At 45.0% G+C, this 16,740-nt stretch overlaps 1 protein-coding gene across 2 annotated transcripts in view; it reads right to left on the minus strand.

Annotated features, from left to right (window-relative positions):
• Positions 1 to 16,740, minus strand: part of btbd11b (BTB (POZ) domain containing 11b) — a 72,098-nt gene that overhangs the window by 17,133 nt on the left and 38,225 nt on the right. For both annotated transcript variants that reach the window (XM_084364727.1, XM_084364726.1), the window contains exons 2-3: positions 8,101 to 8,274; positions 702 to 906 (exon numbers count right to left, since the gene is read on the minus strand). In XM_084364727.1, coding sequence (XP_084220853.1) covers positions 702 to 906; positions 8,101 to 8,274 — 379 coding nt within the window. The remainder of the gene's footprint in view (positions 1 to 701; positions 907 to 8,100; positions 8,275 to 16,740) is intronic.

Below are 16,740 nucleotides of genomic sequence, written 5' to 3' on the forward strand. Positions count from 1 at the left end.
TGCCGACTATTAATCGTCTTCAGCAAGTTATCCTCAACGTCTGAAGGGTCAAACCCAAATATGTGAAGTTACTCTGTTTTCTTCTTTTCTTTAACAAGACAAACTCAACAATGGCTGGACACATTTCCACTTCCTTAATTAACCCGTCTAAAGCTCTCATCTCCGAGCTGTAGCAAATAGTAAATATTTTATAAAGGGCAACAAATTTCCAGTTTAATTTAAAAAAACATCTGAGTGCTGGTGATTTAAGAAAAACTTTACCCAAGGAGCAGCAACTGAGGGGCACTTCACCACATGTTGTCCACGGGAAGGGCTTTTTATCATGTTTTATCTACCATAGGGGCATCACAGAGGGCACTTTCGCAGCGTTTCTTCGAACATGTGGGCACCAGGGGTGCGATCGCCCCGTCGGTTCACCCCTGTAGCCCAGGTTTGTTGTGATGAAGGAACCTGCTGTCAGCCGGCGCAGCAGTGCGGCTCATTCATGTGTTTATGGACGATAATGAAGCTAATATTTCTGAGTTAAACCAAATCGTTGCTGCCTTTGGTCTTTTTTATGGGATATAAATAATAAACAAATCGAATATCTCGAGCCTAGGACTCCTGTTAATCTCTAGTCTGCCTTTTTCCCTCTGTGTTGCTCAGCGTTGAGGAATCCGGAGCTCCTCTTTTATATTTTAATCGCCATGTTTGCGTCTCACCTCTCTGTTTGTAAGGTGACCTTGGAGGGCTCGACGTTGGGGTTCTCCCACTCCATCTGATGGCAGTGCATGAAGTAACACAGCGTGTAGATCGCCTCGGGTTGCCAGTGGATGACGCTGGCCTTCTGGTGGACCGGCGTCCCGTTGTTGTGGTTCTTCATATACAGCGGCTGTAGGTGGTGCATGGCCCGGGACACCAGGTCACCTACACACATGTATCATACGGGGGGAAACACAAAAGGGTCATGAGCAGTGAGAAGAGGAACTCGTGTGCAGGCACAAGGGTGAAAAGACAGGAATATTTTGAGCACATGGCCTTTTAATAAGACGCCGGGGAATCATCCTCATTCCTTCCAGCTCCCTTAGAGCTCGCTCTGTCAGGGGGAATCGAGAGTTTCCACAACGCGCCGCAGTCTGGAAAGAGACAGAGTTCATCCCGGTCCTTTCTGTACGGCTCACAGAGGGAGAGCTGGAGATGCTCAGGCCTGCACTGTGTGAAGAATGAATATTTATGGATAAACATTAGCTACTCCGAGCTATTTCCCCTGCATAATTTGTCAGTACTTTAAGGTCATCCAGTTGGGCTTGAAAAAATCAAAGCTGGGGAGGAACTCTGCTAATAAAAATTTGAATATTCTCTAGGCGGGTTTAAAAGAAAGTAAACAGTTCTTGGAAAAAAGCATGTTCAGCCCCTTTTCTTTAATTCTTCAGGGGCAGGACTGATAGCCTTTAAGTGCAGGAAACTCAGTCCAACCAAAAAACCTAGCGATGAATTGAAAAAATGTCTTCCACAGACAGACGACCATCCAGTTCAAGAAATCATTGTGACTTGTGGCACCTTCGTTATTGAGCGGCAGAGTGTGCCCGCTCGAAAAAAACCAACAAAAAAACCATCCCTGTATTATTACAGCGGCCTCAAATCCCATTTCACTGAATGCTGTCAGATTTCTGTCGCTTCTCCTTCCTGTCTAGACCCACTGCGCTATGAGAGAGAGTAATGAAATTCTGAAGCCGGGTCGATCTGAGAAAACACACTCTGTGTCATAGTGTTCTGGTCAATTTGATACCATTCAAGGCTGAAAAAAAAAAAAAAAAAAGTAATAGAGCACAATGGCACTTGGTTCCCTGGTCTAAATGAGCTATACGGTACCGTGTGAGTGCCTATACAATACAAGAGTGGGTACAAACAGTCATTTCCCTTCGACAAAAGGGTTTGTTTAGCATCAAAATTGGGCTATTTGGCGCTTGCCAACATTCCATTTAGCTCGGACAATGCGAGAGGCGAATGAATGAGGGGAAGGCATTCATGCAATAAAACAGTCAATCTCTCGACTGTCCTCTGGGAACACTGATGGAGAAGTGTGGCTGGACAGCATCTACTGATGCAATGTGCAGGAAACATTGTGACCACGTCTTGTACAAACCGGAGCTGCAGTTTCTCTCCGTCTTCCTATCCGTTACCTCCTCCCGCGTCCTCTCTCTTAATTGTACCAGCGGGGATACAGATAAGCTTGTAACGGTGCCTCCTCCTAAGCCCGGTAAGGGGAGCTGAGGTGGTCAGCGACAGCCGGTTCTCATGTCTTATTTATGCCGGCCTGTGACATTTCCTATTCTAGCAGAGGAGGCTGGCAGGGCTGAGGAGGAAGATTATGTCTAACGCCAGGAGAGTGCAACAGTAGTGAAGTAGAAGCAGCTTAAAATGAGCTCGCCGCCGCTCCTCCGGCAGGTGTACGCAGGAACAACGGCTGGAAAAAAGGCTTAACTCGCTGATTTCGGCCGTGCAGTCAGGACTCTTTGTTTTGGAAAACATAAAGAGGGAGGATGGATGGAAGTACAGCAGGTTAATAAGCTAAAACGTCAATAGCCTTTTCATTATAAGATTCAAGCCTTTAATCAATACCTCATCCCGGGTAATTAATTCTTTATGCTAACAAGAGGAGGAGCGCTGGAGGACTCGCACAGCTCCTCGGGTATACTTGGCGATTACCTCTGGCAGTGCTAAACACGCTGGCTTTGTTTTCACAGCTTTAAAATCTCAGAAGAAGAATTAAAAATCACACGTATATGACAGTTTCCAGAGCACAATGGCACTGCTTTGATTCATGAGGGATTTTATGAGCGTTGGCACCTCTGAGGTCAACGCGGCTCCCACATAACAACCAAAACTGCTCATTACTTCAGAGAGTGTGAAGGCTGTTTAATGTCTGATAGTGAGGGAGAGAGTATACTCTCTGGAAAATGTAGAAATTGACTCTCATTTGTGATGAGAGACGATTATAGTCGAGCCTTTTGTAGGTAAGTGAGCTCAGGCGGTAACCAGCTTTTCTCTTTCCCCTCCTGACCGATGCATCCTCGCTGCACCGCGCAGCTGCCGCCACCATCACAGTTTCTGTGTTTCAATTATTTGCTGCTATGCGGCTGTGATTACATTTATTGGTCGCCCGTGGCCATCCCGACTCAAACGAGATGCTAAGCTATTCCTCCTGCTATTACTTTTGTTCCGTTTGAAAACAGCCAATGCATATCAGATTACAACGGAGGGAACAAACAGTGTCTGTACGGCGCCGTTCCATCTAAAATCTAGTGGGGATAATGTGAGAAGACTCAGTGAGATGAAGAAAAGCAACAGCTTGACAAAAAGCGACTGAACATGAATATAAATATTCTTTTTAATGTAGTGGAACTCCACCAAAGAAGGTCTTTCTTCATCATTACCCATCTCTACTTCAACTTCCAGACTGACTTCACGTTATGAAACACCGGGGAGTCGTACATTACGATCTGTGATAGGACCGAGCACACAGCGTCCCTGCAGTAATCTGTCTGGGAGTCCGGTTTGATCAGAACATGGTATTTTTTCACAGGATGGCCGCACAAAGTAGCATCACGTGATGACTCTCTGGCTGTCAGAGGCCTCGTGGGGCTCCATTAGTGAAGAAAGTGTGCTCGCAGGAGTCGTGATGTACGTTATTATAACATTAATTCCACACGGGCATGAATTAAAGGCCACTATTGTTAAATCAAAGCAAATATATCACACAGACACTGAAGAAACCAGAGAAAATGGCCTAAAATTGATGCCCTGTGCTTGGTCTTGGAGTGAAATTGCGACGACGATGATGATGATGATTCAATTTAACTTCAGTGTTTCATGACATTATCCCAGCTTTGAGCCTATCAATCAAAACACCAAGCACAAAGCACCGAAAATCACAAAATTCCACTCTTATTAAGTTTCTGCTTCTTTGATCACACAAATCTTCAAAACACATAAAATAAAACAACAAAATGATCTGTGAACGGTGTTTCTGAGAGCACCGACAGCCATTAGTCGATTTACAGGATAACAGCCCCGATCCCACCAGAGAAAAACATGCAAAAGCAAAACATGAAAAGCAGCAGATGACTCGAAAAAATGGATTTCTGGAGCTCCCGAAGTCTTTTGCTCGCTCTGACAGAATGCGCTTTGAGCTCCATGTCCAGCGATGATGAATAACGATGTTCAAGAGAAGTTTTTAATCAGCATTAATACTGCATGACAAAAAGTATCCACCGGAGAATGTAAGAGAACATGAATTGTTAATACTGACATGATTACTTTAAGTACCAAATGAAGTTGCAGGTAATAAAATTTAGCAAACAAGAAAAAGGATCATGATGAACGTGACAAATAATAAGCGGAGACTAAGATCCAGCTGCATGTGTCGAGGACGTGACGTGAAGTTCAAGCCTCCAAACTGTTTGATGGATGAAAAAGAAGAGTCATCTTTGATATGTTAAAACTCAAATATTATTCTTAAAGAACAGAAAGAGTCCCACAAGAAGTCGACTTATGTAGCACACAGCTAAAGGAAAGCTGAGACCACTCTGATGTCTGTACGGGAAATATGGATGAGAGCAGCCGTCGCCAGCGCAGGTGTCAGTGGCAAACACTTCATCACAGGTTAGTTAATGATGTAACTGCAGATTGAAGTGATTAAAAAAAGACTCTTTGTGATGGAGTAACTGGAGTAAATGGTCGGGTAACAACTGCAAACAGATATTAAAGTAGGGACAGTGGTCTGCTTTGAGTGCAGTTAGTTTACAGCAACGTCGCACTGGACGGACCATAACACAGTAAAATAACACGCCTGTATGACAGAAAAAGTGATAGATGACATAACGTTCAATAAGGCAGCTGTGTATGTCAGGTGAGTCGACTTTCACGGAGGCAAAGTGAAAGGATCTGCTCATGCACCACAGTCCCTGCGCCGGGCATTGACCCAGAGGTCGTCCATGGCATAAATCCATAGCAGGAAGCCGGGAAAAAGAAAAGAAGAAGACGATGAAGGTGTCGACATGGAGCATGTGTTCACCGTTCACTGTGCAGCCGCTTCCTAGCTTGTTTGGTATGTGATGTAACAGGTCAACCGGATGAAGGTCCAGTAGCAACTAGCTGAAACTGTGCATATCACCACCTACTGTGGTGGAGTCAGACACACTTCAGTCAATGAATGGATTCTCCCCTGGTGCCTGTAAACTGGGACGATGGCAGAAGTCCAATTAAACGGTCTAATCAAGCTTCAGTACGTGTTGCTGCTGCTGGTGGTGGTCGTGTGTTTTGAGCTAACAGACGTAGCAACATGCAAAAACAGGTCGCTGCCATTTGACCTTGATTCACCTTGTGGTTTTATTACACATCCCACCTGTTTATATATACATGTATATACAGAGTACAGCCTAAATGTATTCTGTTGGCGACGCTATCAGAACGTATGCGAGGCAGGATCTGGGCCGACATGACTGAGCTCCCAATAATCGGAGCATTTGTTGGACTGTCATTTCAAATATGCTAATTTGGCATTTTGGCGGAAGAGAAAATGAGAGAATACAAAGAGGCGAATCAGCGGACAACCTCTAAAATTTAGTCTAAATGCCAGTTGCAGAAAACCGTCCCTGCATCGGATGCAAATGTTCCTACGCCAGAGCAGCAAATGGCGTTTTACTCTGTGGCATCGATTTTTTAAATAAATCAAACCCTCATCTTTTTCTTCTTCTGCTGTTTCCACATCCTGCTCTCTTACAGATGCACAGTGTCACGGCCTGATAGTGCAATCATTGCCGGCTATTCCGCTTTTCTCAATCACTCTTTTTCTGTTTTTGGTGTGTCTGTTTGCAAATCCTATAGTTATTTACAGAAACTCCTCTCCAGAGCCGATAGCATTGCCACCGGACTGAGCTCAGCGATCATCCAATCGGCCGCTCTCTCGTCTCAGAGCGTGTTTGCATTGTCAACACAACAGAATGAGTCCTTGCTTGACCTCATCAATACAACATGGGGACAGAGGACTGGAGATTTACCTCCCACCCTCCCACGATAACATGCGGTGAGGACGATTGGCTCGCTGTTTGCTCAGATGATAAGTGTTTACACAGGATGTACAGAAAATACTTCTCCAGCCTCGCCGGCTTGACGCACCGATGCCATGTAAACAGAAACAGATCCCCTTCCCCATTATTGGCTCAAGGGTTTTTTTTTCCTCGTGCACATTAGGAAACAATCTGCGCTTCTGCGACTGAATTTGTTCTTCTTCTGTCAGAGGACGTCGCAGCACTCAGCTGCAGAGTTGCACGCACCCAAACTGTTCATCACCTCCGATGAGCGTCTCGATTTCTGTGATTATATCTGATAACATCAAACGGGAGAACATGAAGTTGTGTTCCTGCCACTGCAGATTTGTTTCAGCTCTGTGAAAGTTTGTCAGAAAGGCTTCGTCCGACTTTTGTTGCGTATTATAACTTTTTTCTTGTGAATGAGCAGAACGTAATCATGTTGTAATCTCTCAAACGATGCAGAAAATCTATGATTATGACATAAAACCGACTCCATAAGCCGATGTAAATGACTTCATACTGTATAAGCATTCTGAGGCCTATTATTGTTTGAATAATGAGTACATTGGGACCGGAAAGACATTCAATTAACTTTTGGAGGGCTTGTCAAACTTATAAGCTTCACTAAATGGCTGTAATTCATTAGAAATGCTCTCTTTGACAGTGCAACTCCCACTGGCTCACAGTCATTTCAACAGGCACGCAGCAGGATTATGATACAGTGATTTACTGATAGTGCCGAACAATGTTTGTGCCTTATTAAAAACATCACATCATCATATCAGCCAATAATGTCGCTCTGTCACGAATGTGAAGGAGACCTCTGGTTGACCGGAGCTGAACACCTTCAGTGAGCACGTTAACATGCACGCTAATAAACCCATCGTTATCTGATTTATGGAGATTATTCAAGCGGTCATGTAAACAGCATGTTGATAACGATACGCTTGAACACACATAGTTTTTTGCCCAATTTCCTGTTTGATTCAGAGCATGTGTACCGTTAATCCTGTTTCTTTCGTTCTTTTACATCTGCGCATGTATAAAAACGTAAAAAAGAAACTGGACGTAAGAAGGGGAGCATTATTTTGCAGACCTAACACGTAAGGACAGCCCTGACCGGCGGAGACACCGTGGTAAGCGACGTCATGTTGACAGGATGTTTGGAAAAACAAACAGTTTTACGTTCTGTACTTGGAAAGAAATCCAACTAGTTGCCTGAATCATGAAAAGCAAAACGGGAACTCCAAATATCCGTCCAAAAACCTGTGCCAATGCAACAAGTTGAGAATTTGACGGAATAAGTGACAATTTTAACTTGCTGTTGGTGCCAGAAGTCAAATTAGCGGAACAATGAATGTCAAATATACTTCATGGCATCAATCCGATAGTTGTTGGGACATTTTTTAAGTCCGGGCCAAAGTCTCCAACTAAAGACAAAACCAATCCTTAGAGTCACGTCGCTAACATGGCTAAAAAAACACAATCTGTATATTAGTGTTCGCTCAATCTGCCTGAGACGAGCTGCTAACACACCCAGAATAAAATCAGATGTATCAGATGGTTTAAATACTGTTGAAGGATTTTCAGTCCAAGAACACAATTCTGGGGGAAACACCAACAAGTATTGAACGTGGTGTATTCATTCATTCATGCATGAAAATGGTCCAATCTGAAACTGTTGAATATCAGCCACAAATAACGGGTCTCAGCAAATTCAGCTGAAAGCGGCTAGGAGCTGTCAGACGTATCGAACAAACCTCAAATACTCACACAGACATTCAGTGTATTTATCAAGGATAGATTCAGTGAACGACCGAACGTCACAACATTGTCTAACTTATCGTGACCAGGTGACTCGTGAGCAGCTCCACTCCAGTGGTTGGGCGGTTTATTGGCTTGCTCAAGGGCGAACTGACTACTGAGGGAGGCGTCAACGACAGTCCTTCACTTCTCCACCCACACTTTTCCCGTCACGCCCAAACACGCACACACACACACACACACACACACACACAGGACTCACTGAGCTCTGGGATGCTGCCCACTCTTGTGGCCAGTAAACACTGTTCAATGGAGCGCAGCTCAGTCTGGCTGTAGGCGTTTCCGTCTCCGCTCTTTCCCGCTCGCTGCTGCTGCTGCTGCTGCTGCTGCTGCTGGTCCCTGTGAAGAATCAACCCCTCAGGTAGACTGAGCACACCTGAGAGAGAAAGAGAGGAGAGAGAGGGGTGTTACATTAACGTCATGGGAGAGCACAAGACTAGTCTGATTCAGCCAGTGTACGCAAATACACCTGTGATTTCTCTCTACAGGTCCACAGCTGGTAGAGCAGGCGGTCCTGCAGCGGTCCAGGGTTCGAGTCCGACCTGAGGCCCTTTGCTGCATGTCGTCCCACCTCTCTGAGCTGTTTTGTCAATAAAGGCCCAAAAAACCCCACTGTAGTATCACCTCTTACATGCCAGTAATATCTCATTATTTCCCTTTTATACATTTGTCATATTAATGTGTAATTATTTGAAGAGTGAGTCGCTGAATGAGAATATAATGGAGACCATACAAGGAAGTAATTATGCCTCCTAGTAGCACCTGTCAGAGCTTCTCCCAGAGGAAACAATGTGTAATATTTCGGATGCGTTTTCATTATTCACACCTCCGTGTGTTAGTTTGTCTTCCTCGCGCTCTGAGGGTGACGAGGCAGACCGCTCTCTCTCCGTTTCGTTTCTTCTTCGTCTGCAGCTTCGTGCTGCACCCTTTTTTTTTTGCTGTTTGCAGGGTGTCAACTTATGAAATGGCTGAGAGCAGTGAGTCTCGACTTAGCCCTTTAATCACTGTGGAAGCTCTGGCTTTAATGGCTCCTTTCTCATAATATGCTGCTAATTTAATGCACATGCTGCCTGTGGCGAAGGAGACATTCTTCATTCATCTTGTGAGAGCAGAGAGTCGCTCTCAGGGCGATTCATTTAACTTTTAGCCTTTGAGACAGTAGATAGAAACGGACTGAACCAAAACTACTGGTGGAGGGGGGTGAGGGAAGGTGAAGGCTTGTGTTTGCTGCAGTCTTTTGTGATGTTTAATTAATTTTAATTCAGCTTATGGCCTGTGATCCAGCAGCTAAGTAAAGTAGACCGAGGAATATCTTTTAAATTCACTGCATTCTTCTTCCTAGTCGACACCAGCCGCCTACATTACCCACAATACAACTCGACCATCGACAGCTCTGCAGGATATTCAGGTGTTATATGCTAGTAGTGGCTAATGTAGCCTGCAGAGGACTTTTTAACCCCACACCCACAGATCCCTGTCTCATATCAAAACGTGCTGTCTTAAAGGAAAAGTTCACCCCAAAGTGGAAAATTCAATTCACCCTTGACGTCGAGCTAGTGCGCTCACTTCAGACAGGGTGTGTGCTAACACTTTTAGCTTAGCGGCTGCAGTGACGGTTTCATCTTAAAAGGTGTAAATAAAGTATTTTTAAATAAAATTGGGATCTTGAAGCTTCTGGAGACTTGAATTATGTTGGACAAGTCGTGTGGGGCCAAGTTTATGTTTTTATTTCTCCCCATCTACTCCAGAAATGTTTTGTGGACTACGAAACTTCACCTGACTTTCCTTCAGGGTGAAAAGTTAAAAGTGAAAAGGCCTCATGCTGCATTACTTTGTAGGGTGTTTCTCCTCCTCCTTAGTCTAATCATTTTCATACAGTCCCTAACGACAGGCTCTTTAAAATGTGCTGATTTTAAAAGGAATGCTTCTGATTAAACTCTACTTTTGTGTTTGCTATTCACCGTGCACAATCCCAGTCATAAAAACTGAGTAATCGAGCGTCTAAACCTCCAGAGCAGCTGCTCTCGGAGCAGCCGTGGGCACCACCTCGTCTACATCTTTGTTCGGGTCAGGCCAGACAGCTACTGACAACCTGCACGACTCTGGAACAAAGACCAGGAGACATCACCATCTGCTGCGCCCGTGTCAGGTGTCCTAAACAGCTGCAGTCTTTCAGCCAAGGCTCCAGACCAGCCAACAGGATCATATATGAGGTAAGGAGAGTTTTCTTTCTGTTGCTGCTGGGACTCTGAAACACCTCATTTATTGCTTTTATTGCTCACAATGTGCCCTCTTTGGCGGGTAGTTGTGCAAACTCCAGGAAATTCATCTTAAAGCATTTAAAGCGGCAGGGGCTCCACCCGGGCACCTTTCTCTGCCAACTTCCTTCTCAAACAATTACAAACCTAAAGTAAATAGCCCCCTCGAGCGTGACCACGGGGTGCATGACCCACCTCTTCTGAAGCACACAGAATAAAAGGCCCCCCAGGTGAGAGTCGGCTGAATATCGCACTGCAGGCGGCATCATTTTCATAACCGGCGGCTAAATGATGAAAGAAGCCTCTCTCACTTTAACCCTCGCCCTGAAAGATGTGTCGGTGTGATTACGTTTTCTGTTGTCGGGGAGATCTGAAGTCTTCTCTGAAAAACATGAATAAAAATACCTTACTGTTACACTTGAGCTTTGACTGTCCAGCTCCTTAACCTTGGCTCGGGGAAATAACAGGGCAAGCTGACAGTGAAGTGCTGAATGCTCTCGGGATGGACTGAGGCAAGGTGACTCACTGGCTCTCTGTGTCCTAATGCAAGGCACTGTCTTCCCTCAGGGAGGAACTGATGGAGCTCTTGCATGCCACCGACTGTAGCTGCTCTCTCTCTGTGAGATAACTCTCGTCACTGTCCTCCTGATTGTTACGACACCAGAAACCTTCCCGGGTCTTAAACGTCGTTACAGCTAGACAAGATGTTTTAAGTCGTTTACTGGCCGTAATCGTAACGATACAAGCGCCGGCTGCAGTTTACGATGTGCAGCGGTGGGAGATCATATCGGTCACCTGCCGCTCTTTAAGTGGACCGGTCCTGTGTTTCGCCCTGTGGCAGCTAGTCAGTGTCGCTGAGGAGAGCAGAGGAAGAAAAAGGGGGCTGAATGATGCTCCAGGCACGACCCTGCCACTGGAGGAGAAGTAATGAGGAGAAGAGTTCCCATTAAGATGTCACTCGGTGCACCTTAGTCATACTCTGTGATAGGCAGCAGCACAGAGGAGGTTCAGTGGACGGCAAACACACACTCACTGCCAGATAAACAGACACTCAAAAAAACAGACAAAATACAACCACAAATGCAACTTTCTCCTGAGTCTTTCATCGGTGTTTTCTTGCTGATGCGCCTGAACTATTCAAAGGAATAGTTAGAGGAAATGTGCTTGAACCACTTTCATGTCTGTTCAGTAAAATATTAAGCTTCAGCAAGCAGCAAGTTAGTTTGGGTTCGTATAAAGACTGGAAACAAGGAAACAGCGAGCCTGGCTCTGTCACATAATATGTCTGCTAGCCCCTTAAAGCTCATTAGTTAACAACTTAATTGTTGTGTTCTGACTGAGCTCAGCACGCACCAGGAGCTTGAGTTCTGTTATTTCCCACCATTTTCACTTAAATTAAAAATGGTTTCAGCTCAGTCGGACACGTCATTGTGTCAGGTGACTCTGTTTGCAGTCGTGCCATGTCTAAAATTCTGTTTGGACGCAAATAACAGCGACAAGTTCAGGTTTTTATCAGGATTACAGTGTGCAAAACTATTTCTTGGTCGGTAGTTGGCACAGAACTGCTGTCGTAAGATCATTCTTGGTTTTTGGAAACTATTTCCCGTGTCAAATCTTTGTGCTATGCTAAGCTGAGGAGGAGCTAGCAGTAGCTTCACATTTAAGGTTGGGGGGATGGAAGGGGCTCACGTGTCCTCCTTAATATCTGTAGTGACCAGTAAAGCTAATTTTCTCTCCTTGATATTCAGTGTGAAACTGACTCTGAAGCACTCTGGATGTTCACTGAGCTCCGGCTTCATGTTGGTGTACGTGCCAACACTCAGTTCAGGGCCGGTGCCAAGTTCTTCAACCGTTCCGGATCCTCCTCACGCCAGGTAAAACACAGTCTGTTAAACCACAGCTTCACGGAGACGCACTTTAAACACACACACCTGTGTGTTCCTGCTCCTGTTCATTAACACATCTGCTCAGGTGTTTGTCACTCTGTCACTTTAATTAGCCGGGTCTGTAGTTGACGTATCGCTGAACCGTGTAGCTGCGTCGCGGGTCAAAGCGAACACGCTTGCAGGTGGCTCAACGCCACCTGTGCTCGTTACACTGAACATCCAACGATGTAGCGTCCTGTTAAAGAGTCGTTAGAGATGGCACCACAGAGAAAACTGTTTAATCATTTTTACCAAACATGCTCAAATTCAGCGTGTGTGCAGACATAGTGATTTATTTTATTTTAGTTTGTAAGCCCCTGCACACAGTCGACCCCCCACTATGTCTTGCTGAACATTTCACACTTGAAAGTACGAACATGAGAGAGGAAACAAACTTTTCATCTAACTTCAGTTAATCTGCGATCTCTTGCTTTAATCCAACTCCTGGCACTGGGTCACATGTTTGTTTGTTTGTTTTTGATTTATCTGAAGATTGTTTCATGCATTTATCATTGAAATCACATTACGAGCTGTGCAGAATCTCTTTTTTTTTTACTCTGGTTCTGTCTGTCAGAGGTTTCGGATCCACTCTGACTCGTCTCAGGGTTGACTAGAGCAGTGGGGCAGGAATGCTGACCTCGATGTGGCTCCTACCCTGCATTTAAATCTATTTCGGAGGGGACACACAGCAGAGGAGTGCACTTCCCTAAACAACTCTGCAGCTCTGCAGGAGCGCCGGCTTCAGATAAGACGGAGAGAGTCCTGCTTTGATCTAGCAAATTATGAAGGTGCTGCTCGAACAGGTACACTGAAGGAGTCACTCTGATAAATTATCTGAGTCGACTGCAGGATGTGACGGTCACGCAGAAAAGGTTCAGAGATACCAGAGAGCAGAAGAGAAAGACTGTTAGTGCACCGTTGTGGCTCTAAAGGGTTAATCATGTTGTTACTGTACATGGATCACAGTAGTGCTGCCCCTCTCTAGGCTCCTGCTCTGCTCTGCCAGGCCAGATGGCTACCATATGTACGCCGAGCGAGCGATCATAGAGGGAGACATAGCTGGATGGAAAAACGGGAAACAGAGCGGTGACGTGTGTTCAGATGTGTTAGAACGCCTTTCCTGTTTCTAAATGGCTGCTTTATTCATTCGGAGTAGAAGTAGAGGTGTGAATATGAAAATGTAAGTGTGTAGATTGTAAACCTTCCAGAGGTACGGTCTCGGTTCGGGGCTCTCAGGCGACCACACTCTGGTTTGAGGTGGCCTGTAGTCTTTAATGGGTTCAGTCCTGCGTCAGCCACAAGGGGTATGAAGGGAGGACGGAGAAAAATACACGTACACATGCAAATGTCTGTTTAAATTAGGAGACCGGTGGAAAAAGGAGAAGGCATGTGAACGCTGCATGAACCACAAACACACACACACAAACACACAAATGCCATTTCGCAGTCAGTAGCTGCAAACAAATTATTAACAAGCCATGTTGCATACAACAACGCAGACACACACTGATAATTATTAGTAATTAAAAAGTCTTAATCCCAGGAACTCTGCGTCGGGCTGAAGTGTGCGCCGCAGAGAGAACAATGTGTTCGGCTAAATCCAAACTGAACACTTCCTTTTTTTTTTTGCTGGGCAACCGCATCCAGGATACAGTCTGCTGAGGATCCCCTTTAATGCAGCGGACTGAAAAATGCTTTTCCGTCGCTCTGAAAGAAACACACAAGCCTCCTGATGTGTTCTTACACAAGTATGAGTAAACCGCCAACGGGAAACATCCTGACTGTAGGTTCAGGTTTATTTTTGTGTCGGGATCATCAGTGAGGAGAGCCGACTGTAAGCACATCAGACCTCTTCTTCTCTTGTTTTAATGTCAAATTAAACGCGACCCTTCATTGATCCCTTGTTGACACCTGAGCAGCGGGTCAGAGGTCGGGCTCAGGTGCATCACAGCGCCTCGTGGAGCCGACGGGGAGTCACCGTCTCACTTCTTGTTCAAGGACGCCTCGCTGAGATTCTTGCTCGCAGGAGGTTTAATCAATCCAATTAATCATTTCGTCACCCTGCTGTCCTCCGCCGTGCTGCTTTACCACTCGTGTTTGTGCGAATGGTAATCTTGTGTTGGATTAGATTTCCTTGATTGAAGTCACGCCTCATCATTGACCTTCTTTGAAGCAGGTGTTCATTAGACAGCAAGAAAATCAAGAAGGCAGTGTGCTCACAGTCTGATGTAGACTTTAATACGGAGCCCCTGCATCTGCTGGCTGCACTTTAATTGGAGAGGTGTAAGTATAATTTTGTAAAGGAGTATTTATTTCATTTGTAAAATTGATTTAAGCTGCGTGAGTCAATATTTGTGTACACACGATGGACAAAGTGTTGCGTGAAAGGAGTCTCTTGTGGCGACGAAGCCACAGAAAACGATCACTCTACACTTGGTGTTACTGCTTTTCAGCTCATTATGTTTTATTTACACCTCGAATCTTCAATCTTCTGGTTTCTGCACTCATCAACTATGTTTCCAGCAGCAGTCAGGTCATGAATAAAGCTCCGATAAACCCTGTAGATGCTACCTGCCCATCAAACAGACACAGTTAGCGACTAGCTTGTGGACTCTACTAGATTTTTGCACATTTTAATCACAGGTTGGCCCTTTAATTCTTCTGATTGTTCGACCTAAGAAGTAATAAAATCTAATGCACAAAATGTTACGTAGCATCAACGAGCTAGTGCTAAAATAAAGTAAAGATAATACTGTAGAGAGCTGAGAGGTCAGGTGAGCAGACTGTGGCCACTGAATCACTGCAGGCAGCTTGGAAATAGTAACAGGCGGCTTAAAAAAGGAGACAGACGAGAATAAGTCAAGCAAAAAAAAAATGAACCACATGCAAGTTCATACTATAAGTCCTCCACACACAATAGGCCATGCACTCACACACACACACACACACACACACACACACACACACAGGGGGAGGACTTGTGACGGGTGACCGACGCACAACAAGGACACAACTAGAATTACGCAATGTGCTCCAATCAGAGGGAAACCAGCCTTCCTGCAGGCTCTGTGTTATTCCATCCTGAGGTAGCAGCTCTTTCACTATTATTTCTCTCTTTTCATCTCATTTCTTCTGTCAAGGGTAATAAATCTGCGTGTAATATCCAGTCGAACGCTTCCCGCAGGATGCTGTCCAGACAATACTGGCAATCAGCAGCAGCAGGGAAAAATCTGAAGTCACTGAGCCGTAATCTCTCTCCCCGCTCACCCTGCACTACCTCTCTGTGAGTCTTAAAAAGCAGCGCTACGGTATTTTTCTTCCTTACAATTATCTCATATAATCTGATATGGGCAGGGGGGAAAGAAAAAGTGTGTGCATGTGTTTGTATGTGTGTGTGTGTGTGGTCGGTCTGTCGCATTAGAGTAAAAAATCAAGGACGGAGTTGCTCTTGTGACTGAGAAATATGAAAAGCCGCTGAACTTTCTGACAAACAGACGCAGCAGTCCTGCTAAATGCAACAATATTCTGAAGTAATTGCTCGTTTAGCACCGAGGGCACTAAAGTAATTAAGGGATATGACTAATGTCATAAAATGAGATTTGCTACGAGGGGATATTTTCCCTCTGGGCCATTTTAAAGGGGGTGACATCATGCCGAGATGCATTGCTTGTAAACAGTGCGAGCTTTTTAAGCGAAGGCGCTCTCAGACATGAAAAAACCCTCAGCGCCATAAATATGAAGCGAAGCAGATAAGACAGTAAATCCTTCAGGTAGGAGAGGTACAGTCACTGCTGCGTGTGAAGTGTGTGTGTGTGTGTGTGTGTGTGTGTGTGTGAGAGGGAATGAGGTATTCCCAGGATGTGTGTGTGCCGTGCATCAAGATTTCTGGTCAAAACACAAAACAAACCCCGTCTCTCATCCACTATTAATGCTGTTTACCAATGTTTTTACAGTAGCTTAATGAACATTCCTGCACTGCACATCTCTATAACCACGTATAGACTCTGCAGCAGATGTAGCAGTAAATGTCACGTTTAAAAGCGGTAAAAGAGGAAATGTGTAGTGAGCAAAGCATCTGGAACAAGAGGGGGAAGAGACGATGATTCAAAGTATTCTGGGAAGAACAACGCGACTGACTGGATGTGAGCGGCGATGATGAATGATGACACCGGGGCTTGTAATCCACAGTGGATCCGGTTTAGTGGAGGATGTATAGGGTGAGGGATGTGTATCATGTTTTCATACTGACACGGCTGAAGGATAATGAGAAATACCAGAACCAACCACGAATTGATCCTATCGTTGCACCGAGCGACACGTTCCTTCTTTACAGTGATCAGGTGTGTGTTGGGGCTGCACCAAGGGCAAAATCCAAACTGGAGAAGCTGCAGTTGTTTTATAAAAGGTTAAATGTGTGACACGACTCCATTATAATGATGCACTGTAGCGATGTCGAGACGTCCTGACCTCCAAACCTTGTTCTCTAGATGTCAGACAACACGTCACAACTTTTTATTTGGGACCCATTTTTTAAGAGTCATGTCCACTGGTGCCCCCATGTTCAAAAAAACGCAGCAGAAGTGCCTTTTGGACGCCCGCATGGTAGATAAACATGATTAAGTGCCCTCCAGGGTGTCAAATCTATTCACTACGATTATA

This window comes from Pagrus pagrus (assembly GCF_965226575.1).
Source record: "Pagrus pagrus genome assembly, chromosome: 10".
Taxonomy (NCBI): domain Eukaryota; kingdom Metazoa; phylum Chordata; class Actinopteri; order Spariformes; family Sparidae; genus Pagrus; species Pagrus pagrus.